The following is a 25,063-nucleotide window of genomic DNA, read 5'->3' as shown; positions in this document are numbered from 1 at the left end:
TCCACTATTACCTTAATGGTGATTTTAAAAGGAGAGAAACAACAATTGTGGCAGGGATTACAGCTTTATCTAAAACACTGACCGTCACCGAGCTTCCCAGGTGTCTGGCTTGTCTAGCTTCCAGCCTCAGCAGTGGAAACATTTGTGACCTTGTTCAGGGCCGGCTAGTATGGGGAGCGGAGCAGAGGGAGGGAGACAGGCCTTTGTGTGGGTGGGGAAGGCAGTGGCGAAGCACCCTTCCTTCACAAAGCTAGTAAGGGAGCTGCTGTTGCCTGAAGAACCCGAACCTGAGGGGAGAGAGGGTTCCATCTAGCATTACGCAGCATTCTTCATACCTACCTGCAGCGATTGGCAGGGAATCAAAACAGGTTGTAGTTCCTTAGCCAGTGAAACAGTATTTTACAATGTTATAAACACAGAAAAGGGGTTGTTGAATGATGCTGACAGCTGTTTATGAAATGTATAGCTAAACAAATGCATAAATGAATGAAAGAATTTTACGGTGAGAGACGGAAGGTGGGATGGGGGGAGGGAGAAGTGAAAGGATGTTGCAATGATGAGAAAAGAGAAAAGACTTGGACCTCTATGCCTAGGTTTGTAAATTTAATACAGTTGAGACTAATTTGAGTGTGTGTGGAGTTTGGGTGTTTAAGAAGCACTAGTATTTTGGAATTTACTACAGCTTTTATTATAGAGACATTTGGCATTGCTTAAAGTCTGTAAACTGATCGTGCAATGCCTGCAAGAAATGTGGATGAGGATGTAATAAAGTATTCCTCGCACAGCTGCCACTAGGGAGCGACGTAAAGCCCAGTGTCACTTGTTGGCATATTGCGGGTATCTCTCTGCCTTCTTTGCCCTGTTTCTTGTAGCACTGGATCATCACAGCTACCATTTCCCAGACTTCATGCTTCTCTGGCATGTGCTGAGATACTTTTCCTAGAATATGCTAAAACCAGACATGAGAATAATGACACAATTCAACTTGTACTTTTGATACTGTTGAGAACTCAATCAGAGAGGGGGCGTCTGAGTGGCTCACTTGGTTAAGCACCGACTTCGGCTCAGGTCATGATCTTGTGGTTCGTGAGTTCAAGCCCCATGTCAGGCTCTGTGCTGACCCCTCAGAGCCTGGAGCCTGTTTCAGATTCTGTGTCTCCCAGCCTCTCTGTCCCTCCCCTGCTTGCTCTCTGTCTCTCTCTCAAAAATGAATAAACATTAAAAAATATTTATAAAAGAAAAAGAACTCAGGGAGAAATGCACTGCTAAAAACAGGTGCCAGAAGTTAAAGTCTTAACTCCTTATGAAAAATAATCATTTATTTATAATTTGAATTTTATTTATACATTCATTGAGCATTTATTGGGTGCTCTGAGTGCTTGGACCTATCAGACCCTAGGGATACTATGGAGAAAAGAGGTAAAGTCTCTTCTCTTTTCACTTTTTAATGGGATTTCAGTTTTTAATGGGAAGGTGAGAAATCTACAAGAAAATTAATATAGGTAAGACAATTTCAGATAGTGAAAGATAATATTTGAGAAATATTCCAGAATGGCCATAGTCCATTGAATATTCCATGGAACTCTGAAGTTCTAGATGTTGAAAACTGTTTTTTTCTCTTTGGTTATCTTTTTAAAATCAGAGCATTGTCTTCAAGAAACAACAACAAAAAAGAACTATCCTGTGATTCAGCAATTGCACTTTTAAGTATTTACCCAAAAGATAACAGAAATACAGATTTGAAGGGATACATGCACCCCAGTGTTTATAACAGCATTATCAACAATAGTCAATTTATGGAGAGAACGCCAAGGTCTATCAAAGAAGATGTGATACACACACACACACACACACACACACACACACACACACACAATGGAATATTACTTAGCCATTAAAAAGAATGAGAACTTGCCATTTGCCATGATATGGATGGAGCTATAATGTGTTATGCTAAGTGAAATAAGTCAATTAGAGAAAGACAAATAGCATGTGATTTCAGTCACATGTGGAATTTAAGAAACAAAACAGATGAACATATTAGAATTAGGGGGGAGAGAGGAGAGGGAAACAAACCACAAGAGACTCTTAATGATAGAGAACAAGCTATGGGTTGAAGGAGGGAAGACGGAGGGAGATGGGCTAGGTGGGTGATGGGGACTAAGCACTTGTGATGAGCACTGGGTGTTGTATGTAAGTGATGAATCACTGAATTCTACTCCTGAAACCAGTATTGCACTGTATATTAACTAAAATTTAAATAAAAAAGAATGAAATTTTTAAAATTTTAAAATGCTTAAAAATAAAATTAGAGCTCTAGTCCCATCATATAGGGAAAATACTAGGAGAATGAAATTGAACACTTGTGGCAAAAAAAAAAAAATAGTCAAGGAAACAATAAACAGGTTACTGAGAGCAAGTTTACCTTATTTAGAGCTTAATGTATTTTGTGGTAATTTTTCATCTGTAAAATTTTATGAGGACTATGGAAATTTTCTTATATTTTTTAAATGAAAAAAGTGTTTTTATTCTTTATTTTTGAGAGAGAAAGAGCACGAGCAGAGGAGAGGCAGAGAGAGGGACACACAGAATCGGAAGCAGGTTCCAGGCTCTGAGCTGTCAGTATAGAACCTGTACAGGTTTTGAACCCACAAACACAAGATCATGACCTGAGCTGAAGTCAGATGCTTAACCGACTAAACCACCCAGGAGCCCCAATTTTCTTATGGTTAATCCATACCCTGACCTTTTTCTGAATCTTGGGGAGTAATTTCTTTCGGGGGGAATTTTCTCAGCTAGCAAGTTAATAGTCTCCCTTATGATTATTATTATTTTTTTTTTTAAGAGAGACAGGGAGAGAGAGAATCCCAAGCAGGCTCAGTGCTGTCAGCGCAGAGACTGACACGGCGCTTGAACTTACAGACCATGACACCACAACCTGAGCAGAAATCAGGAGTCGGATACTTAATTGACTGAGCCCCCCAGGTGCCCCCATCCATATAATGTATTCTTGTGCTTCAAGATTTTGTGGAAAATGTGCATATGGCAGTGATATTTTTAGTCTTTTCCATGTCAGACAATCCTGAGTCTTCTTTCAAGACCTAGTTTCAATGTCATCTGTTTTGTGTAAATGCATCTCTGGCACTTCCTATAACCAGCCAGATCACGACATCCGTCTTTGATCATTCATTCATTCAGAAAATATTTTTGATTGGCCATTACTTATGAGGCACAGTTCGGGGCCCTGAAGATTTAGCAGTCAATGAAAGGAGGTCCTCTTAAAGTTTTCTTTCTCATGAGGAGAGGTGCCAAATGAACACATAAACTGATGAGTGACAGGTGGTGTTAAGGTTAATGAATAACGGTGATAAAAATTGATGAGCAGATGAGAGCTGGTAGATGGCAGTGGGACAGAGGGCTTATACTCTTACCAGTTGATCCAGGAAGGTCAGAGAGGTGGTACATCTAACATAAGTGAGGAGAGTAAAAGCAGGCAGCATAGCTAAAGCGGAATTGCTTGGGGAACTTTAGGAGGTAAGGTCAGAAGGGCGGGTTAGGTTGGGACTGAAAGGGCTTAGGCTTTAAAGCCACTGGAAGTTTGTGAGCAGAGGACCCACCTGGCAGAGTTGGGTTTATAAAGGCTCCTCTGGCTCCTTTGTTGAGAATAGACTTAAGCGAGACAGTGGTTGGATCAGGTCCCTTAAATTGGGGGCTGTGAGAATAATCCAGGAACAAGAGGCCTAGGCCTACATGATGGCCATGGGGAGAGTGACAAGTGGTAGAGTGTAGAGTATTGTTGACATGCTTGCTTATGCATTGGAAGTGAGGTACATGAGAAACTGAGGAATTGAAGGTGACCTGTGGTTTTTGCCTTGAGCATCCGGAAGGTTGGGGTAGCTGTTAATTGAGAAACACTGTGGGAGAAGCAGGTGATGCTTTTGGGCAAGGAAGTTAGGAGTTTACTTTGTACCTGGTGTGAGATGCCCACAGATGTACAGGTGGAGAAATTGCGGACAGTTGGATGAGCAGATTTTTGGTTCAGGAGACAGGGTGTATTTAGAAATGTGAATTTGGGAATCATTGGTGTATGGATGGTATTTGAGACCATGACCTTTTATACATGTGTCGATGATAGCACTTCATTTTATCATTGTTGATATATCTGTCTGTCTGGGTTACGATCTTTCAGTACAGAGACTGAATTTTACTTGACATTTTAATATTCTGTTCATGGCAGCCTGGCCGTGGTATGAAGCTGGAGATTTTCGTTGGGGGTGTGAGCAACTGGGTTTACTTACAGCCTTATCCAGGGAAAGACATTTTTACTAAAACTAAAAAAGCTATTGAAGTGGGAAATCAGGTTGTTAAATGTACAGTTTATGGTCAAAGCTTAAAGATTTTATCATCTTGAAGTATCTTGCTCTCAATTGCAGTTACCCTTGTGCCTCTAAGAAATACGTTCCTTTGGGTAGCCCAACTCAGTACAGTCATAACATAGGTTTAAGGGGCAGCTTTAATCCAGACTGATGCCCTGGAGAAATAAACCTCCTGTAAACTTAGACCTATAACCTGTTGGCTAGTACCATAGATAAGCCTGAGATTTATGCTCTTTGAAATTGGTTGGCTTGGTGATTATGACCTGACCTGGTGTCGCCCCTTCTTTTTTTTTTTTTTTCTTTTTTTTGTCCGCTGTGAATTAAATAAAGAAATTGAGAGTATTTAGAAACTTTGGGGTACCTGGGTGACTCAGGTAGTTAAGCGTCCGACTTCAGCTCAGGTCATGATCTCACGGGCTGTGAGTTTGAGCCCCGTGTCGGGCTCTGTGTTGCGATCTCTGTGTGTTGTGTTGCGGCTCAGGTTGCGATCTCACGGTTTGTGAGTTTGAGCCCCGCGTCGGGCTCTGTGCTGACAGCTCACAGCCTAGAGCCTGCTTCAGATTCTGTGTCGCCCTCTCTCTCTGCCCCTCTCCTACTTGCTCTCACGCTTGCTTGCTCTCACTAAAAATGAAACATTAAAAAAATAAAAACTCGTATAGCAGTGGACAGTAATTTTATGTCTATTGAATCTCATTAAACATGCTTGTATTTTTTCATTTTATTTTTCTAGTAATTCATTTTATTGTATTTAACAAAATATCAGTCTGCAACAAACTGAATTTTTTTAAAAAAATCAGTCCATCACACATAGTTTGAGGAATAGCATACATCTTCATTATATCAGAAGGCATTTCACTAATTGAGGACTCAGCTAAATCAGTAATTCTCACAGGAGGCGGAGTGGATCAAAATGTAGCCAGCAGGCATGATTAGTATTTCCATAAAATGTGTGTACTTTGAAAAAAATTCGCTCCATTTTTCATGTCATGACTTATTGATGGGAATATGATATGCAGCATGAAAAGTGGTAAAGAACCACTTACTATACCCCGACAAGGAACATAAAAGAATTAGGGATTTCTTTCATATTTTGTTGATCTCAAGTCTGACATTTTGGTGGGTAGATTATGAGATAAACAACCACTGCCTGGTTTTGTAAATATTTCCTTTTAGCATCCAAACTTTAGGTGTGTCTTCATATGTCAGTATGTTGTTTTATGGTTTTCTAGAAGCAATCTGATCTGCAACCTATCTATGCACCAAATACTTAACTTTGTTTCTTAGCTTCTGGAACATTTTTACTCCTTTCATTTATCTTTTTTGACACTTCAGAAGGAAGTTATCAGGAGACACACTGTGAATTAATAATCATTTTGATCCATTCCTTAATATTCTTCTTAACCAGTATTACCTTCCATGAATAATTTCATTTCATTTTTATTAAATAAGTGATGGTAATATGCCTCAGAGGATGCAATTAATGGCTAACATGGTGATTTCAGAAAAAGAAAATGAACGGATATGAGGAATAGAAGTAAAGGGAAGCCCTAGGAATTGTATCAAACCACATGACACTGAGAAACAGCAGGATGAGTAAAGCACAGTAGAGCCCTGGGAAGACCACAGTTGGAGTGGCTTCTTCTAGGTTGTAAGTTTTGAGATGGTCTCCCCTTGCTGTTTATTATCTTGGAACTTCCTAGATTACCAACATTAACTGCATATTGTTATTACTATTATTATAGAAATTTGTTTACATATAGCCCTACCCTAAACATGGAAGTATGGTCAGATAAGCAAGTTGGTGCATTTGGTATTCTGGTTTTGATGTTCTTGGTTTTGAAGAGCTTAAAAATTCCTGTCAAACTCTTTCTTCTCGGTGATTTCCCCAGTGACTGGCTATAGATTCCGTCTTTGGTCTTTGTAAAGCTATATGGCAGCAAATCTCCGCCAGTTAATGAGCACGTGAAAAGCTGTTTATCTAAGGGCTGTTTGTTTTATTACTTACAAAGCCGTAAAGATGTCAAGAAAAATCTCTCAATCCCTGTAGAATACTTTCAATTTTAGCAAACAAGGGCATTAGCCACTTAAAAAATTAAGTGAGAGAAACTATTGGCTGGCTACCTTTTATGAAACATTACCAAAAAAGTGTTTTGACTAAAAAACAATCACTCTAAAAAATAGTGAATGGAATATATTCACTGGATGTTAATAATCCAGAATTTTTGCATTAAGCCTTCATAATTACTGGTAGTAATGATTTTCTAATAATTTATTGTGTATACAGTGTAGCATAATGTATACTAGCTTCAGTACCAGAAATTTACATTTGAAATGGGCAGAAACAAAAGGTAAATCAAAAAAACTACTTTTGTATCCTTTTTTTCCCATTAAGCCCTGTGTTTATAAAAAGGTTACATTTATTATTGCTCTGTTGTCCTGCTTTGTAAACATCTTATTAAACAGAAAGTGTGACTGTAAAAATAAAAGTTTCTTAACCAACCAAGAAGAATTTGCCCATTCTCTCATTTGGGGCAGGGGCACTGTAGTTTAGAGATGCTGCTATTTATTGCTCAGAGTACTTCTAATTTTACTAGAATTGCCTCAAGAGCCAGTTCTTGAGTCACAAAGCATTACGTTCCATTCACTCACTCAACAAAAATTTATTGAATGCTTACTTACGTCAGTTCTCTCTAGATGCCAGATACATGGTGGTGACAAAACTGTTAAAAACTCAGCCTTGTTACTTTGTAACCACTCTTAATGAGAATTAGAAAAGGCCTGTTTTTAGAGAAGCCTAGTCCACTGTTTTTTCTTGTAGAGAAAGTGGAGACTGAGACAAAATAATCTCTGTAATCATGAATGAAGTTCTCTTTGGCTCAGTTGCTTGTTCCATGTCTGAATGAAAGTAGAGAAATAGTTTGATATGTAGAAAGATCAGGGACTATTTTGGACTTTGAATTCAGGTAAGCACTGACCTTAGCATGTCCTTAGCTGTTTGATCTTTGGAAACTTACTTGGCCTCTCTGAGCCTTTGTTTTCTAATCTGCCAGATGAGATTAATACTACCAATTTCTTTGGTGGCAGTGCAGATTAATTTACATACAGCTTGAATCTAGTAGGTGTCACATATTATTAGCTCATGCCAACCTTGCTCTCTCCAGTCCCTTCAAACCCCACTTTACCGCAGATGTCCAACCTAGTGAAATCCTGTCATGATCTTAAAATACACATGTTGTTTTCATACTTTTCTTTCTGGTTTTTTAAAATTTAATATTGAGTGGGAAAACATGTTAATGTATTACACGAGATAGCAGTGGAAGAGTTAGGGTCAGAAAAAGACAACATATTTGAGGTTTTCGAGAAGGATATTTTATTCTCCATCTAATGATAAGGCCAGAAAGCTTCAAGAGATCTAAGTGTGTAGAAGGTGGGAGTTTGGGTTTGGTAGTTACAAAGTATTCAGTGAAAAAGTCTTACATAAAATATTTCATAAGGTAGGTCAGTTTGGTTTCTCACATTCAAATGATACATTTCCCATCAAAAGTTAAAACATTATTATAAGTAGAAACACCAGAAATTACATTAATGAATCCAGCATTGTAACTTGGAATGAATCATGGAACTAATAAGTGTGTCCAAATATAGTCTTCTTCAACTAGACTATGTCTTTCCTGTTCTCAGCTCTCAGTCATTAATTCACCCTTCGTGGCTCTTAACCATTGTCTGCCATGGTAACTGCCATCCATAGCATAAGCTTCTTGAGGGCAAGGACCATGTCTCATTTATCTTTGGACCTGCCACTTTGTATAGAGTTTTCTCTGGTGATGACAATAAATTGCATTTGATGGTTACTAGAAGGAACTTACTTTAGTGCTGTCATAATAGGTGTCTAAGATGATTATCTTAGGGATTATCTAAGGGAACAGCTATCTTAAGGTCTTTTTTTTTTTTTTTTTTTTAGTGTTATTAGAATACAAGAAGCTGAAGTCCTGGGCAAGGCTCACACCCAGTGACAGCCATGCCTTCTCTGTGAGTCACATTTTTGAATGACATTGTCACTGTTGCAATGTATGAGTTGTTATATTTAGAAACATAGCTTAGAAGGGAGTGCTACTAGTCTGTTAGTATACATAATTATTTAGAGTGTTCAAATTTAAGACTGTGGTTTGACATTTATTTACGTCTTGTGATTTATAAACAAATATGCATTATTGAACATTGGTATATTTTGACTCTTTAGAGTTGCTCTATCCATTTGTGATGCATGTTAACTAAAGTGAAATAAAAACAGTTGCATTTAAAGAGCTACATCTGTTCTGTGCATGGGTTGTTTGAAGTTTGGAAAGCTATTCTGATCAAATGAATAAATCTTCATCCAGACAGGTGGCTTACTTGAATACTTATAACTTATTTTCAGATACCCTCCTGGGAAATCTTACATTTGGCTACAATCTCTAAGCTGTTTTATCTGCCAAGGATAGGCTGGGAATGGGAAGTTTCAATTAAAATTAATGGGACTTGTCATGGAGAAATTTAGAGAATTTCCACTGCTCTTGAGTGACACCATTATATAAAAATGTAGGCATTATCCAAGCAGTCACTTGCAGAAAGCTATTACATGGACTTATTTTTGTATGGGAATTCAGAATGCAGATAGATTATATTTTTTTAATTTACTTTTTATTTAAAAAATTTTTTTAAACATTTATTCATTTTTGAGAGACAGAGAGAGACAGAGCATGAGCGGGAAAGGGGCAGAGAGAGAGGGAGACACAGAATCTGAACCAGGCTCCAGGCTCTGAGCAGTCAACACAGAGCCCGACGTAGGGCTCGAACTCACGAACTGCGAGATCATGACCTGAGCCAAAGTTGGACACTCAACCAACTGAGCCACCCAGGCACCCTGCAGATAGATTATCTTTAAAACGATGTATGTGGGGCGCCTGGGTGACGCAGTCGGTTAAGCATCCGACTTCAGCCAGGTCATGATCTCGCGGTCCGTGAGTTCGAGCCCCGCGTCGGGCTCTGGGCTGATGGCTCAGAGCCTGGAGCCTGCTTCCGATTCTGTGTCTCCCTCTCTCTCTGCGCCTCCCCCGTTCATGCTCTGTCTCTCTCTGTCCCAAAAATAAATAAACGTTGAAAAAAAAAATTAAAAAAAAAATAAAAAAAATAAAACGATGTATGTAGTTAAAATTACTATGTTGGTTTAATATTATTAAGGAGTACATAATTTTCTCAGTCCCCTCCCTGGGCATTATTTTCTTCCTGTTCCATAGCAAAGTAACAAAGGGTAAGCCAGATGGAGGAAGGTGAATTTGTTTTTCTCTCCCTCAGTTTTCTAAAATTAGTATTTAACAGAAAGTATACAGTTTGCCTAAGTGAAATTTGCTCTCCAAGTCTGTAAATATTTGTCTCTCTAAACTGGAGGCATTTGTAGGAAGAATCACTGTAGTGAGTAGCAGTTAAGCCCTTTCCAGGCCTAGCAAAGCATTTGGTCATGTGACACAATGGATAAATCTTGGAGAGAAAGAATATATTCTTTTTTTTTTTTTTAAATAGATATAAGGGATTTAATTCTATCATCCCAAAGCAGATTTTCTCCTTTGATTCCAGTTTCATTCCTCTCCTTTCTCCTTAAAATACATTAGGGAAGGTTCACTTATGACATGCAAGGTGAACAAAGGACAATCAGGAATTCACCAACTTTAGAAAGCATAGGCAGTCTTGGGCAAAGGCAAGTGCAAAGGACCTGGGGCAACAAAGAGCGTTTCCAATAAATAAATTTTTCGTAACACCATATAGAAAAACACTTAACAGGAAATGACAGGGAAAACAATTCAGTGGGAACCAGAATGCTTTAAACAATCTTTTTAAGTAATAGGCTTCAAAGGGAAGTTCTTTATCCTTAAAACATAGCTACTTAAGACTTGATACAATTACAAGTACTCAATTTTCTGTGCTTAAATGCAATCTCAACAGATAACCTTTCATTTGTTTTTAAAAAATCTTTTTTCTTAGTGATTTAGAGGAACTATTTTCAAACTACTATAAAATATGTTATAGGTACTATCTGGCAGTTCCTAATCAATTGAGTATATTGTACAATAAACCACTTCACATCTTTCAGCAAAAACAAAACAAACAAAAACCCCATCATATTTTAATGTTTATTTTTGAGACTCTAGAGAGAACACAAGCAGGGGAGGGCAGAGAAAGAGGGAGACACAGAATCCAAAGCAGGATCCAGGCTCTGAGCTGTCAGCCCAGAGCCTGACGCGGGGCTCAAACTCATGGACTGCAAGATCATGACCTGACCCGAAGTCGGATGCTTAACTGAGTCATCCAGGTGCCTCAAAACCCACAAAATTTGAATAAAACCATCCCCCACTGAATTTGGATATAAAGTTTGCTTTAAATACTTCTTTGGGGAAGACAATACCGCGCTGCTACTCAATTAAAAGAAACATTTTTACAGTCTTGACGTCTTTTATTTTTTTTACATTTATCACGCCATGAATTCATAGGGAATGGGTTCCAACAGCTCAGGCTCCTTTCCATTGGTTCTCACAAAGTGTGCTTCTCTGGGTGGGGCAGGCTGGCGCTTCAGTTGAACCCAAGTACCTTTCTCCTTGGCTTCCTTCTTTTTCTGATCATTTTCCTTCACACGCTTCAGGAAGCTGTCTCGGCTCTTTGAGTGCTTAATGTGCTCAATACCTACATTAATTCTCTTAGCAAGAATATTGCCCTTAACTTGTTTGTTTACAACAATGCCAACAGCATGCTGGGTAACATTGTAGACTCTTCCAGTTTTGCCGTGGTAACATTTGTGGGGCATTCCTTTTTGAACAGTGCCCATTCCCTTGATGTCCACAATATCACCTTTCTTGTAGATTCGCATGTATGTTGCCAAAGGAACAACTCCATGTTTTCTAAAAGGCCTAGAGAACATATAGCGAGTACCTCTCCTTTTTCCCTTTGTGTTGGTCATTTTGGCGAATTACTGGAAGATGGCGGTTCCGGCCGAAAGGAAGCGAATATATTCTTTTTGATGCTAGTATGAATTTTTAAGATTTCTGAATGGTAGAATAAAATTGAGTTATAATTCAGTTAGAACATATAAAAGTACCCGAACACAAAACATTTGATTAATTCAACATTGAGGAAATGTTGACAAAAGAAATGAATTTTGTTTAAGTGTTCTGTGGAAAATTATGTAAAACATTACAAAGAAAATTTATAGTGTAATCACATTATAAGGGGAATAGGAATTATTTGTCACAATTCATAATGTAAAACTTCTCAGTTTATAGGCAGTGATATTCAGGGATAGTCATCATTTTTCTATGCTATTTTTCTAAAATTGTACAAATTGTTATATAATGATACTTTAATAAATATGAATATGTCTTGAAAATATGTAGCATTTACATTTAGATTCTCAATTTGAATTCTCAATTCAAATATACTGGAATATAATACAGAGACTAGGGAAAACTTCAGGACGCAATGTGAAACTTTTAAAAATGTAGTCACATGCATGTAAATGTTAGAACTCAGGACAGGGAGCTAGAAGCTGTTGAGTGCACTCATCATCTCATTCTGTGTGATCATCACTGTGCTTTATAGATGATGGCACTGATGTCATCAGCATCATTAGTAAGAACATGAGTTGAGGCCAGATGTGGCCTTGAGTCCTCTTTGCGCCATTCGTAGCTCCACGGGAGACCTTGGGCAAGTTGTTGAACTGGAGCTGAAGGAGAATATATTGGTTAAGAGGAGAGGCTTTGGGAGCAGGTCCTGAACTAAGTCCTTGCTGTACCAGCTAGCAGTTGTGTGATGGGTGAAACAGGGATAATAACACTTGCCCCATATGTCTTGTTACAATTTAACAACATGTATAAAGAAGTTGACATACTTTGTGGAGTATACTGAGTGCTGAATAAATGATGTCAATGATGAGGATAATGCTTCTGGCAGGGGTGTGGGAGGGCAGAGCTCATAAAGAAACCCAGGCACGTTTAATGCCAGAACACTTGCTTTTTCCACTGACTCTGATTCTGAAAGAGATCAGAAAGAATGGTATGGAAATGTGCCTGGAATCCAAAGCGGTCGTAGGTTTTGAAGCTAAAGAATTCTTTTAACACATATGCAAGGCACGGAATGTCCTAGGGATAGGCATTAGAGTCCAGAACCCCAGCTGCATAGAAATTCATCTAGTGAGGGAGATAAACAGTAAACAAGAAAACAAGTAAATACATAACCTGGCTTTCGATCAGATAGCTATGTGTGCCTTGAAGAAAAGGCAGCTTAAGTGGATAGATTTAACTGACAGGTGTGAGAATAAGAAGACTCTAGTTGCTGAAGCAGCTGGATGAATGGAGATTTTATTTTGTGCAAAGGGGAATGCTCAAGAAGTGAATTGCTGGGGAGTCGAGTACGGTTTTGGGTAGCACATTTTGCGATGTCAAATATTCAAGTGCAGATGTGAAGTCAGAAATTGGGTTTGTGGGTCTGGAACTCAGAGGTGGGGTTGGCATGGCAATGTCATGGGAGTCATGGGGGTTGGAGGAGATCAATGGGGAATACATACATGCAGAAAAAAGGAGAGATCTGGGCCCCAGGGCATTCCAAAGTTTGGAGGTCAGCTGGAGGAGCAGCAAAGGATCCAGCAAAGGAGATTGAGCAGGGGCATCTAGTGATGTAGGAGTAAAACCAGGAGAAAGTGATTTCTGGAAGCTGGTGATGGAAGTGTTTCAAGAAGAAAGGAAAGAAAGAAGGAAGGAAAAAAAACTATTTCTTGATGTTGCTGATAGTTTAGGTTTGATGATTGAATTTGCAAAGTGGAGATAGTTGGAAGCCTTTACAAGGATGATTTCAGTGGATAGGTGGGGATGAAAGCCTACTTAGACTGGGAATGAGGTGATAATAGGAGGTAGCGAAGTGGAGATATAAAGTCTAAATGGTTCATAGGGAAATTATCTGTGAACTAGGGTAGAAAAATTAGGTATAAACTACAAGGTGATGTGGTTTCTTTAAAAGTTGATTTTTCAGTTTTATTTTATAGATGATACTACATCAGGGTTATATGCTAATGGGAAAGATCCAATAAATAGAGGAGACTGACACTGGGATAGAGGGAAGGATAATTATTATAGGAGCAATGTTCTCCACAGGCTCAAAGGGATAGAATTCAGATCAAAAGTACAGACGTTAGCCTTGTACCAGGGGGTATGGCAGAGCATATGGGTCAAGATACATGGAGATTGCTGTTGTGGTGAGAAGATGAATTAGTTCTCTTCTAATTGCTTCTGTTTTCTCAGTGAAATAAGAACTGAGGTCATTAGCAAGTGCAATATAATGGATGAGTCATGTTAATTAACAGCATCTGCATAAACCACATTCTTGGGCAGCAGGCTCTTGGGAGATATGTTTCCCAACAGAAGATCTTTGGGCTTTGTGGGCTGTGTTCCCTGCCCTACTTTAGCTATAAATGCTATTCCTGTGTTTTTACCATGTGATTCTTACAGATTTCAGTTGAGCAGTGAAGTGTGAGTGAAAGGAAGAAGAGCCTACTTTATACCTTAAGTTTTTCACTATGTTTTATCAGATAGTTTCCTAAGAAGTAGGCCATCACAGTCAGTCTGTATGCATACAGTGTTTTCATTTTTCATTGTAAGCATGTGCATTGCTCTAAACTCCAATATAATGATTTGTAACTATAAACAGTATTTATAGTGAGTCAGAAGGTCATGAGAGGAATCACCTATGAATTTATTCACTACCATAAAGAAACTATAGCATAGGAATTTTCATGCAGCCACAGATGCTGACATGACCCAAGCCACTTCTGAAATGATGGAAATAAGTTATGCTTGATAAACTTCTTGTACCTTTTGACAAAGATGGTAACATTTCAAATTATTTGTTAATACCAGATCTTAAAGAAATGTTTATTAAGTGAAAAATGTTTAAAGGAGAGATTTTGTATCAACCAAATTATCTTTAATTCAGTTTGATAATTGATCAGTGAGCATTACCTGAAAGCCACAGTGAGGAAACAAACATATGTATAACACATGGACTCAACCAGAAGGGACTTAAACTAACCTAATGGTAGATAAAGAAATGTGTAAAAATAGTCATTGTACAAGTTAAAATAAAGTGATGTAAGATGAGTGTGAAAAATAGGAGCAAGCTAATAATTCTGACATTTGAGTCAGGTTAGGGAAGACCCCGAGGATAAGATATTATTTGAGCTGGACCTCAAAGGATGGTTAGAACTTTGGAAGAGAGATTTAGGACTGGTTTAAACATTCCAGAAATGTGAAGAACTTGAAATAGGGCACAGAGATATGGCAGTGTATGTGTGTCTCTGAGTGGTGACAAGTTCACTGTGTTATTATGGGAGATTTGAAACTGGATACCAGACTACTTTGGGCGCCATAATAAGAAGTCTTTAAGTATTGGGGCAACCTTGAAATTGTGACTTGAAGAAAGGAGTGAAATGATTATGACTGCTTATTAGTTTGATTATTCGTCACCAAGCATGGGCTGGAAGTAGGGGATAATCTGAAGACATTTGACAAGTGTATTTGTTGATCAACCCAAAGTAGGATATACAGGGCAAAGAGAAAACAAAACAGAGCTGGTATTCCTAGAAGGAATTTTGTTAACACCTTTTCCAAAAAAAGAGACATAGAGCAGGGATATCATATTTATTTTTATGTGTATAACTGGGATTTAATGATTTGATTCTGAATTTGTTGAGTGCCTACAGTTCTACATTATTTGTTTGCTTGGTTGTTTGGTTATATCTTGGCTTATTTCCTATATGATTTTAGGAAACTTACAGAAAATACATTCAGGAAAGTGGAACTAAAATAAAAATCAAAACATAATGATATGGGAAATTAAGAATTAGAAGAGAAAGTCAACGCCAGGGGAGGACTAAGATGTAGATATATACTATTGACCATAGAGGTGTAGACAACTTAGCGACAATTGGTTGCATATTTGACTTGAGCCTCCTGTCCGCCATAACTGCAAGGATAATGCAATCAATTGCATGATTCTCATTGTCTATGAGGGGAGAAAATGAAATAATATTTATACTGTTATTTACGTATTTTCTTACATGAGATTTCCTACAGGGGATACCCTGTGTGGATAGTGAAAAATGCCCTCCATGCTAGCAGATTGATAAAATTAGTTGTTGAAGCATCAGGACACACAGTTTGATGATCAAGAAACAGGACAGGATTATATTTAAAAATTGTGTGTATATGTGCATGCTTTTTGTTGCATTTTTTAAAATGAAAAGATGGAATTTTGGAAGTAAAAGAGACTACAATAGAATTTAAAGGACTTGGGGTAGAATCTTAGAGAATGCCTACAATTAAGGATAACAGAAGAAAAGGATCCAGCAAAGGTCACTGAAATGTAACAAAAAAATGTTAGAGATACAAAATTCTCTAGTATCAGAGAAGGCAGGGAATGAGCTTTACAAAGGAATTGCCCATAGCGTGAAATGTAAGGAGATAAAGAGAATGACTACTCACTCTTGGTATTAGCAATTAGAATTTCATTAATGACATTTTGTTGAGTGTGAGACTTTCTTTTTTTTTTAATTTTTTTTTCAACGTTTTTTATTTATTTTTGGGACAGAGAGAGACAGAGCATGAACGGGGGAGGGGCAGAGAGAGAGGGAGACACAGAATCAGAAACAGGCTCCAGGCTCCGAGCCATCAGCCCAGAGCCCGACGCGGGGCTCGAACTCACGGACCGCGAGATCGTGACCTGGCTGAAGTCGGACGCTTAACCGACTGCGCCACCCAGGGGCCCCGAGTGTGAGACTTTCAATACAGTGGTGGAAGACTGGGAAGGGGAGGGTGCTTATATCATAAACATGGTGGAAATTGAAAAAAGTGTATGTAGACCTATTCTTCCAGGAGGTTTACAGATGATGGAATTGTTGTTTGGTATGATCGGGGTGGAGGGACTGCTTAAAAGGGAAGATCCCAGAGGAGGAAGAAGATAGTAAGATGGGGCACAGAAATAGGGGGTCAGAGAGGAAAGAGTTGCTTTCACTGAGCTGAAAGAGGATAAGTTACAGGAACTTACATCAGATGACTTCGGAATTGGTTTAAGATTTGAGGTAATTTGCAGAGTGAGGTGAAAGTACATTGGGATAGGGAATCTATTTAGGTCATCACTTGTTAGGTCAGAATACCATTTTACAACAGACTTTTTGTGGTTATTTAAATGCCATTTTCTGGTTTTAAATATGCCAGTTCTTTGTCTCATTAGAAAGAATTGAGCTTGCCTTGCCCCTTCACAACCATTCAGCACTCACACAGATGTATTTCTTTTTCATTAAAAGACCAAATGGATATATGACAACAAAGTGAAAGAGCTTTATACCAATGTCTAAATAGAATATTTATGAATAGTACTTTTTAGAAAAGTGCTGGAAAAATGGTTTTTCACTATTTTCCTATAACATTTATAGTAACTTGATGAATAATGAATGGGAATAATTTATAAAAGCTGTATTCTTCACTCAAATAGAACATTTGTTTATACTCCTACATAACAGTTACATCATGGCTATATTTCACATAAAGAGCCACATATTTTTAATGTAAATGTTGCTAAATTAGTTTCATTCAACAGAGTCATAGAATCTTGATGTTTTAAGGGACCTCAAAGGACAGGATGTTCTAGGACATCCCTGAGAAGCATGCAGCTACACACTGCTTCACTTCTATTTAAATTGTACATTCAGATGATCATGAGCCATACTAGAATATAGTCTAAGAAATGAACAAGTTGAGTAGCAGGATTAGAACCATTTCCACATCTCAGTGTGCTTTTTATATATGCATACCCGAAAATATGTAGAAATGAATTTTATTTTGTAATTGAATTTTGCAGTACAGCGGGCAGATTGCATTTTTAAAAGACTAACCTTCAGCATTCAGAAAAAAGTAGATGGATGAAAGCATTTCTAAGGAGAAACTCAAATTTCAGTCAGTATTTTAAATAGACACATCCTGACTCCCTTCACAGATTGCCATTGACCATATGGTAACTGCAGACATGCCTCAAAATAAAACAGCCATATGTAGATTTTCAAATACTGACCTCATCCCTAGAGAGCCATATTTATCTAGAAGAGCATTTCAAACCATATCAAGTAAAATTACGGTTTGTGTCATGTTAGAAAAGTAGGAGAATCTGCCTAATGAAAAACAATCACAAATTAAAACCAAAGATGCCAAGGAAATAAGGTTAGATACACACAGACATCTAAAAGCTAAGGAATCTGGAGAAATGTCTTTCAAATTCTCCTTGTCTGGTCGTTATATGCAGTAGGGTAATACATAGAAGAAGCATTAAAAGCTCTCGTGTCTGGTTGTGAACATAGATTGAATGAAATTGCTTAGGGATGATTAGTTGGCGTGCTGTTCTCAGGCTCGCAGGCACTGAATGCAAATAGTGGTCTACTATACTGGTATTTTTCTGGTTCCTGCCATACAATTTCTTGAGTGGGACATACGGAATTCACTTCTCCATTTCCTCTAACAATTGTTTTCTGTTGAAATTCTGCCACAGTTTTTCAGAACTCTTAGATTTGTAGGCATGTGCCTATGCATTACATAGAAACATGGAAGTAGGAACAGAATTATTGTAGCAGTTAGAAAAAAACGTACTTATATCTTCAACGATATCTCATTTTCTTCATCCAAGTAGGCGTGGAGAAGAGGTCAGAAAGGGGGATGAGCAACTAAAGGTCTGCAAATAATGAGATTCTATAATGGTGATCATTGTAACTATAAAACATCTTTTTTCTCTGTGTGTGTGTGTGTGTGTATGTATACATATATACATATGTACACATATTTTATAGATATATACACGTGTGTGTATGTACGTGCGCATACGAGAAAAAGGAACATGTTAACACCCTCATAGTATACAGGCAAGCCCAGTTCCCATAGGCGTTGTGTTATTCTAGCAGATCTCTCATGTCCCAAGTTTTATTTAAATCTGTGGGCTCAGGGATATGCTCTGTGCCTCAAGTTAATAAAATAATATTAATGTTTCTAAATGTTCATTGAGTTTTCCTTTTCCTTTGCTTTCCTTTTGATGTAGTAGTATTTTATTGGGTTTCATTGAGTGATGAGTTGTGTTCTAGGTGTAATGCTATCCTTCAGGTTTATCTTAAATTAAAATTGTGATCCTAAAGGAAATTACCCTCATAATGAGCCAGAAACTCTGAAAATTGCACTTTGCCATAAAAAAGGTCACTGATCTTCCGAACTGATCTTTATAACGCATTAATCAACGTAAACCACGTCTTTTATACAGCTGAGTCCCTCGCTTATGTATCACTGGACCTATAAGTAGATATTTGTGAAAATTTGTCAGAACCAGACACAAGAGAGCTTTTAATACTTCTTCTATGTATTATCCTACTGCATATAACGACCAGGCAAGGAGAATTTGAAAGACATTTCTCCAGATGCCTTAGCTTTTAGATGTCATATTTTTATTTCTGATAAGTTAAAAGATATGCTATTCTGAGCCAGATTTATGAGTAGTTTTTGGAAGTTATTTCAACTTACTCAGATTTATCAATCTCTCCTACCTTTCCAGGTTACCTCATTTTGTTCTTTTTCAGATTTGCTATGAGTAACAAGATGAGCCTTTAAAAGTAAAAGCTTAAAATTTTATCTTCAGTAAAAGTGATCAATTCCGTGTGGAAATCCAATAGCTTTTTTTTTTTAATTAAAATTAATGTACCAGCTTGTTAATGGCATAAATTTCCTTTTCAGTATTTATTTTAGGTATTGATCTGAGGTTGGGGTATTTAGTTAGCTGCTTTAGGCCATAAAATATTTTGGGCAAAAGAAAAGAGATTGTTTTGGTACTGTGTTGTTCCTAGCACATCTTTCTAGAATAAATGAAGCAGTGTTTATGCCAGTTAACCGGTCTTCCTATTAAGTTGTATTTGATTGGGAAATACAGTGATTATATTTTGTCATTTGTGTTTTACATTTTATTGATGTATATTTTCTTCTGAATTTTGTAGATTAAAACAAGAAGACTAAAGGACATATCTAATGAAGTTTTTTGTTGTTGTTGTTTTTGTTTTTTTGTTTTTTTGTTTTTTTGTTTTTTCATTAAAAATCCAGGCTTTTGTTCATCCTTGCTGTGTAGGTCAACCTTTCTGCTAAGGTCTTCGGAAGTGACTGGTGTTTTTTTTGTTAACTCAAAGCAAGCTCTGCAGCCACACAAAACTTTTTTGGAAAGACCTTAATTGCCAAGAGAGCCAGTGTATAAAGCAGCCCTAAGTGAGATTTTATTTATATGCTGATGTAGGATACTTTTGGATTGCAGCCCTGAGCCAAATAGATTCTTGAATCCCTCTTCCACCCTGTGGCCTCCAGGGTCCAGTGCACCAGCTCTCTTGGATTCAGCGACCAATGTTTATAGAGCTCCCTTGCAAGCTTTGTGTGTTGTGTTCATGGCTTAGTACAGACATTTTAAATCTCACATATGTCTTAGTGTATCTGAACAAATGGAAGATGCAGTTATTATCCTGTTCCCTTTTTCCACAGCATTTACATTCTTCCATAAGTGTTATTTATTTTTGGAGTTAAACCTTTATAAGTGAAAGATGTGAGTCTTGGAAAAATCCATATTTTGAATCAGCTCTTCATTTCCGTGAACCCAATACTCTACTTCCTACCCTATTTTGGAGAACTTAGTACTAAATTCTTTTTATAGAATATCTTTATTTCTTATTCTATATTTTATGACTAATGTGGATTTTTTTAAACACATAGGAGACCAAGATCTCTCCTTCCCATCGCCTTTTTTTTGTTGTTGTTGCTGCTGGTGGTAATTGGAGAGTGGGCAAAGAGATAAGAGTGTGGGGTAGGAGAACTACTTTAGAATTAGCGAATACATTTACAGCCTCATATGTTTGGTTCATTTTTAAATCTAGTTCTTGGCTATTTTTGGAATAATGATGAGTTTTTGAAAACCATGCTGACAGAAATCAGTCTATTTTCTTTAAGATGTTATATTTCAAGGTACCACCTATGTTTGCAACAATTATGCTTCCAGGATCTGGCAGGACATTTGTAATTTTTCAACATTCTGCCCTACTGTAAAATTATGAGCTATTTAATTTGGCCTGATTTTTATCTTTTTGGTATCTCCATTCATGGTGACTATCAGGTATAAAACCAAATAGAAAAAGAAAGAACACTAAAAAATGCATGAATCCTGATTAGATTTTCATCTTTATTCTCAGTGGTACTTATTTGTTGAATGCTTAAATCTAAAAACAGAAAAATGCTAATAGAATATTATTCAAATATTCATATAAAATTTAAATATCCATATGAATACATACTTTTTAAACCAAGGAAAGTATTACTGTTTAGAGTTATCCTTTATATATCTTAAAAAATGTTCTGATGTAATAGAGATATAGGAATATTTAAATTCTCAGGAGTCTACACATGATCTAAAATGAAGACAGGCAATGGGATAATTCTAATTTTTCTGTGGTTGTATGAATAGTTTGGCAGCATATGCCATTGAATTTGATAGAACTGCCATTCATTATAAGTGCCTGTGGCATAGGTATTATTGATTTATCACCTAGTGGTTTATTAGTAATCTGTATAGGAATGTTCTGTTTATTATAAAAAAAATAGAAATTATAAGTGTATCATTTATTTTTTATGTTAATGGAGCTCTTTGAATTGTATTTTTGTGGAATCTTAAAAGTAAAGATACTGTATTTGTTTATCTAGAAAGAAAACCCATGTGATTTATCAACAATTTTTCATTTAAAACTTTCTACTTCTATTCATCTACGGAGAAATTCTAGAGAGCTGATAAATGAAATAATAGCTTCATTATTTGAGTTTTGGTGCAATACTTCACATGCATTACCACTTTTAATCATCACCATATAACTGTGAAGTACATGTTATCATATATATGGCATGTGAGGCTCAGAGAGAGTAAGGAACCTGCCCAAGGTCACACAGCTTCAACAAAGCTAAGCTAAATTCAGATCTAGCTGATTTGACTCCCTGATTTGGAGACTCTTGGTCCCTGTGCTATCCAGCATTACTTATGGTTGCAGAATCCTTCAGTAGATGCAAGTTATACATAGTCCTAGATCTTAGTGTGTAATAGAAAATTTGGGTAGGTGAGAGACTTTTTATATCACTAAGAATGACAACTTGTTATGAAAATACTGCAAAAGACCATTAGGTTAAGAGTATATATATTCTTTCACTTAAAAATTGCTTTGTCCAAAGACAGTATTGTTAAGAATATAGTTTAAGAAAACTGTTCACTTATTTTTAAAAAAGGATATCTCCCTTAGCTCAAGAAAGACTGTCTAATGTAGTAATTTTTAATATTTTTTTCCTCAGCAACATACCATATTCCCATGGCTGTTAGGAACTTCAGAGGTCTTGTTTGAGAATTGCTGGGCTAGATGGTGCGTTTTATGATTGCCATCATTTATGTAGATACCTTTAATGAAAGAAATATTTTAGAATTAAGATAAAAACCAAAGTTTTGGGGGAAAACCAGGATTTTAGTAGTATAAAGCCCCATTATCATCTCCTCTTGTAAATAGGAAAAAAGTCTTTGCTTTAGCAACCTAGAATAATAATGACTGGATTAACACAGTCATTGCATATAGGCCTTAATGTACCATGATCAGCTCATAAGCACGCATCTATAGACAACTAGCCCAACACAACATCTTGGCAAATTGATTGCCTTAGAAGGATCTCAGAATGTATTGGCATAAATGCCAGACTGTGAAGGAATGATTGAGCCACATGGGGTTGAATTTATCAGTAGCAGCAGTCCATTCTTCCAAACAAAACATGTGCCAAGCACCAGCTTGTAATCACAAACATCATCTGCCGCATATTGAAGAGGAAAACAGCATAGATATGCTCAGGATCTTAGTGATGGTTTATAATTAATCACAACATTGTTTAGCAACTCGCAGTGTATTCAGATTGCTTTATTCTTGAGTTCTCAATTACCATTATTTGCTCTGGTTCTTTCTCCTTCCTTCCCTTCCCTCCTTTTCCCTCATATTCATTAAACATATATTTATTGAATTTTTTCTGTTTGCATGACCTTAGGCTAAGTACAGTGGGAAGCAAAATGATAAAGTAGAGATGAAACCTGAGCCATTCACCCCACCCCATGTAATTCAGTGTGGAAGAAACATCAGCTACCTACCCTGCAAAACAAATTAGCCAGCAGTGAGAGCATAAGAGAGGTATAAAACTGACAGCATGATTCAGATGACAGAATATCCTCTTTTGGGAACAGGGGTGACCTCATAGAACAGGAACATTGTAAGAGACAGAGATGTAAAAATATGAGGCTTCTTTCTGTAAAACGGGTTACCCCAAGATTGTTGAAGTATATAGCGTATTAGAGAAGAAGTATTGTGAGATAAATCTAGAAAGATAGTCTGGGACAGGTGTGTGCCCTTTATCAGATAGGCCCTAGTGGGTCTGTTACAGAAGATTTGAGCAGGTAAGTGAAGTAAGTGATTGGTGGTATGCGTTAGGGTGATGGCAGTGTGGAGAGGCTGAACTGATCCAGTGGAGACCATATATAAGGCTTTGTCACTGAATACAGAATGTATTTCTTAGTCAGTGTTAGTGTTCTTCAAAAAACAGAACCAATAGGAGAACTGTGGGGGAGGGGAGAGTGCGGGGAGGAAGATTGATTTATTATAAGGAATGGACCTCACATGGTTATGGAGGCTGAGAAGGTATCATCATCTGCCCACTGCAAGCTGCAGACCCAGGAGAGTGATGGTGTAAGTCCCCGCCTGAGGGCAGAAGACCAATGTGCCAACTCAAATAGGTGGACTGAGAGAACAGACTCTGTTCTCTTTTTGTCTTTTTGTTCTATTTAGACCCTCAGTGGATTGGATGATGCCCTCCCACATTGGGGAGGGCAGTGTGCTTTCCTCAGTGTACCCATTCAGATGTTCATCTTATTCAGAAACACCCTCATAGAAACACCCAGAAATATTGTTTAACTAAATATCTGGTCACTCTGTGACCCAGTCAAGTTGACATATAAAATTAACACCTGCTGTATGCCAGGAAGTTTATTATCTCTAATCCTGATAATGGCCAGTGCCACTACTATACCCACGTAGCTGAAGAGAAGATAGAGGCTTAGTGAGGTTGAGTAACCTGCTGAAAAGCTCCCAGTGGCCAAGCAGTGGAGTTGTAATTTCAGCCCTGGTCTGTGGATTCACTGCCATCCTCTGCCCTGTGCTGTCTCACCTATGAGCTGGCTGAGAGTCCAGCTGGGGCAGCAGAGAGCTGGGGAGCCACAGACAGCACAGATACAAAAACCAAAGAAAAATTTCTGATGTTTTGTGGAAAGAAAAGAGGCACACATACATTCATTTTCATTAGAATTTAGCAACTTGTTGGCTATGGAAAGTAGGAAGAGGGAATGAATAGCCAAGTGCCAAGTTTTTAATCTTCATTAATAGCACATAAGGTAAAGAACAAGTTTGAGGTGAGAAATGATGACCTCTGTTTTATATGTACTTGAGCTGGCATGCCTTTTCTGGGTCCTTCCCTAGGCCTGAATCCTTACTTTATATGTACCTCCGTTAGAGCACTTAAGCTATTGTGGAGTAACTTATTTATTTCTGTTGGTGACTCCCTCCCCTCCCCGATATTAGGAGCTCCTCTGAGACTCCTGGTGTTCCTGTACCTAGCACAGAGTAGGCTCACAGAATGTGCTTCACGCATGTTATGTAGGCTAGGAGCATTTGGTCACAGAGGCAGGAGGGAACAGTGGAAGTCCAAGGAAGAAGACCTTTGAAATGCATGTTGTGAAACTATAACTTGGACCCAACTAGAGATGAATGAAAGACTTCCCCAGCAGCACGGAGGGCCTGCTTCACAGACACACTGACTTTATCATGAAACAAGTGTGTCCATTTCCTAATTATTTGCAAATGATGCTCACCTCCCTGGAGATGGGAATGGTGGAGGGAGTAGAGTAAAATGAATTTTCTGAACCAGTTAACTCTGGAGTTAAGGCTTGAGGACTGTGGCAAGTGAGGCTATGAAAAAGAGAAAAAGAGGAGGTTGAGGGATTAGAGTCTTGAGCACAGACCATGTTTATTACTGCAGCTTCAAAGTGCTTCAGTTCTGTTTTGTTATACTGTTCACAATTGTTGATTTTTTTATGCTAAGGAAAATCAGCCTAAGTATGCATATAAAACTTCCTGTCATTTATGGATGAACAAGAAGGTAGCTCAACTCCTAGCTCTACATGCTTACTGGTTTGTCACCTTCGGAAATCACGTGATCCCTTTGTGCTTCCTTTGCTCATTAACACCAAATGCTCTCACCTACTTATGGCTCTTCTGATGATGAAAATTGGTTCATAAGACATGAAGAGCTATTGAAATACTAGAAAACCCATTGGGATTTGAGCAGATGCCTTGAAATCCTCATTGATCTGTTGGTGTCCACTGTGGTTGGCACACGTCCTCCCTTCCCGAAGGCCTGTGGAGCGTGAGAACTGCGTCCTCTAGTTGTCTCAGCAGAGGACTGTGGTGTTGGGTTCTTAACTGAGCTTGT

The 25,063-nt window shown here is 37.8% G+C and overlaps 2 protein-coding genes across 2 annotated transcripts in view; one reads left to right on the top strand and one right to left on the bottom strand.

Annotated features, from left to right (window-relative positions):
• SLC2A13 (solute carrier family 2 member 13) overlaps positions 1-25,063 on the top strand; it is a 377,212-nt gene that overhangs the window by 132,629 nt on the left and 219,520 nt on the right. The window lies entirely within an intron of this gene.
• On the bottom strand, positions 10,851-11,413 carry LOC115518606 (60S ribosomal protein L21-like). Its single transcript, XM_032593947.1, has one exon. The coding sequence runs from the start codon at positions 11,362-11,364 to the stop codon at positions 10,882-10,884; it is 483 nt and encodes a 160-aa protein (XP_032449838.1). The 5' UTR covers positions 11,365-11,413; the 3' UTR covers positions 10,851-10,881.

The sequence above is a fragment of the Lynx canadensis genome, chromosome B4, assembly GCF_007474595.2.
Source record: "Lynx canadensis isolate LIC74 chromosome B4, mLynCan4.pri.v2, whole genome shotgun sequence".
NCBI lineage: Eukaryota > Metazoa > Chordata > Mammalia > Carnivora > Felidae > Lynx > Lynx canadensis.
This window is presented reverse-complemented; position numbering and strand designations above follow the sequence as displayed.